At 38.6% G+C, this 2,835-nt stretch overlaps 1 protein-coding gene across 1 annotated transcript in view; it reads left to right on the top strand.

The window, feature by feature from the left end:
• Positions 1 to 2,835, top strand: part of FLNB (filamin B) — a 124,723-nt gene that overhangs the window by 82,941 nt on the left and 38,947 nt on the right. Inside the window, exon 13 of the mRNA XM_072421220.1 lies at positions 1,752 to 1,914. Coding sequence (XP_072277321.1) covers positions 1,752 to 1,914 — 163 coding nt within the window. The remainder of the gene's footprint in view (positions 1 to 1,751; positions 1,915 to 2,835) is intronic.

The following is a 2,835-nucleotide window of genomic DNA, read 5'->3' as shown; positions in this document are numbered from 1 at the left end:
GGGGTCTTGGTATATGGAAATGTATGGAAAGAATAATTTCACTATTCAAATACTTCCTGCAAGAATTGTCAGTTGTTATGTTCTTTAAATTAGTAACTCAGACACTCTATATGGGAAGGAAGGTGCACTGGTTCCAAAGCAGTATGGCTTTGCTGTATGCACTATGGATTGTTACACAGACACTAGGGAAGCCTTTACCACTGTGTTGCCTTTAGACCTTGCTGTTGATCAGCTCAGCCATTTGTTCTTGCAGTGGCGCGAGTGTACAGCTGACTGGTAGATGCTGCAAGTATCATTTCAGAACATGGGATTCATTGCACCCACCTGTTGGATATTGTGAGCGCATGTCATTGCCTTTCACTGCTAATCATTGAAACACTCTTTTCACTGGTAAATTGCATGGAGCAGTGGTAGATCACCTTCTGGAAGGTGGTAGAGCTGCCCTGAAGCTGTTGCAAAATCTCTGTCTGAACTAGCACTATTTCCATACTGTAGAGATTTTTGCTTCTAACATTAAAAACATGAAAATATTAAAGTTTGGCTGTAATGTAGTAGATCATCAGGTTTGTTCAACAGTCATGGTATGGGTCATTTTTGGGTTCTCAATCTAGGACTTTGCCTTTAAGGTTGTATACCCCTGACAAGAATGTATGCAAGTTAGGGCATTACCACCAGATGAAACATGATTCCTTGCCATCTGGATTTCCCGAAACATAAAGGGTGGAGTACCAGAAAGGACTATGGAAAGGTGCAAGGGAGCAAGTTATCATCCAAATATAATGAAAAGAATAAAAGCATTAATTACCCATTAGTATTCATCAATCCATCTGTGCCCTTAAGCCATGAAGTATCTCTTACAACATTGCAACATTGGATATTAAAGTATTGCAATATCTGTTAAGACCTGCTGAAAACTCCAATTGCCAATAACTTGATACAATAAGTCCACCATTAATGTGCACAATTGTGAAAACATAAGCCACTTTTCTTGCCCAAAATACATTGTGCATAGAGAGAAGCAACTACGGTTTGATGTATTCATGTTTACTTTCTGCTTTAAAGATAAAACAAAGCACCCAGTTGCCCCCCCCCCCTCCCACTGCCTTTTGTTGTCACCCTGTGCATTTAATATATTTTTTATGTGTACATATCCCAAAGCCATGGGGCAACTGTTTAGTGCGGTCATCTTGAATTCAATGTGTCTCAGTCAAACCTGTAACTTTTGTTGCAATCTACAGTGTTTACTTTTTTCCTTCTTCCGTAAAGGTTATGTAGGGTTCTGATAGAATGTGGCAGATTTATTGGACCAGCACCAAAAAATCTTTTAGAAGAGGGCTATGATACGGAGATAGGAAGGGGGCTGTGCTAATGAATTGACTGTACCTGAAGTAGTCAAATTTTGTAACAAATGTAAAGGCACATTGCAGGTAAATGAAAAAAATATTTATTCATTAGGAATTACATTGCAAGTAAGAAATTGAAATAGATTATTGTGGGTTTTTTTTTTACTTCCAGAGACCCTGTCATGTCAAAGTAAAGTGTTTAAACGTGCCAAGTGTTTAAACGTTCAAGGAAAGGGTTGCTGTAAGGCATCTCCTACTCTAATCGTCCTCTATGTTAGTTTCCATAAAATTGTTGGTTCTTGTGTGGCGTTTTCCTTTTTTTTAAACTTCTGTTTCCACTGCAGGCCAGTTAAAGGATTTTTATTATTTATTAATATGCAAATGCATAACCAAAATCTTTGTCTTTAGGTGTCCACTCTGTGAAGGTGACGTATGATGATGAACCGGTTCCAAAAAGCCCATTTAAGGTTGGAGTGACAGAAGGCTGCTACCCATCTCGAGTAATGGCACAGGGGCCTGGGCTGAAGGAGGCCCTTACAAATAAGCCAAATGCCTTCTCTGTGATCACAAGGTAGGGAATGGTCAACATTTTATTTCTGTTTCAATCATTTTTTATTAACATTTTTCAAAAAAATTATTATACAAATATTTTACATGATGTAGAGAGGGGAAATACAACAAACAAGAAATGGTGTGGGTGGCACATCAGGACAAATCTTCTATTAGCCTAGTAGTAACATGAACAGATATTGTAAGAAAGCAATGGACCCTAAACGTCAAACGCATTAGCCTAGTTGAAAGATACAATTCAGTACCCTGACCAGCAACCCTAGGCGATCAGAATAAACAAATTTAAACCAATAACCAACAAGCCAGACAAGACAAAGGGGAATAGGGGCAGGGTTGGTGGGGGATTTTGGAGATTCTTTTTTTTTTTTTTTTGTAAAACAGGGCTGTTATTTCAGTGTTTAGACATTTTATTTCAAAGCTAGGTAATTACTCTGCATAGTGCACTTATGTTCATATTGCAGTGTGATTTGTAAAGAAGTCTAACATTGAGTTGACCATGCACATTACAAAATCTCACTGACTACAATGTTGCCCAAACAGTTACACTTAGGCATTCCTCTGGTGATAAGTCACTGAAGCACCTTGGCAATTGTAGATCTAAATAGAGACTATGATGGTGCCTACTTCAGCAGGGGAGTTTATTTTTCTATATCTATCTATCTGTGCTTTTATTTAGCGCTGAGGTCGATCATATCATTCCCCCATCCTAGATTGTAAGCTCTTCGGGGCAGGGTTCTCTCCTCCTCCTGTGTCACTGTCTGTCATTTGCAACCCTTCTTACAGCGCTGCCTAATATTACAGGATGACAGGATGTGTATTGCACCAACATATTAATCATTGTTTCTAAGGGGAGCTCACAACCCCAGTGTGTATGTAATATACAGTTAGGTCAATAAATATTTGGACAGACACAACTTTTTTT

This window comes from Pyxicephalus adspersus, chromosome 8, assembly GCF_032062135.1.
Source record: "Pyxicephalus adspersus chromosome 8, UCB_Pads_2.0, whole genome shotgun sequence".
NCBI lineage: Eukaryota > Metazoa > Chordata > Amphibia > Anura > Pyxicephalidae > Pyxicephalus > Pyxicephalus adspersus.
Note: the sequence above shows the minus strand (reverse complement) of the source record. Positions and strands in the feature narration are given on the sequence as shown.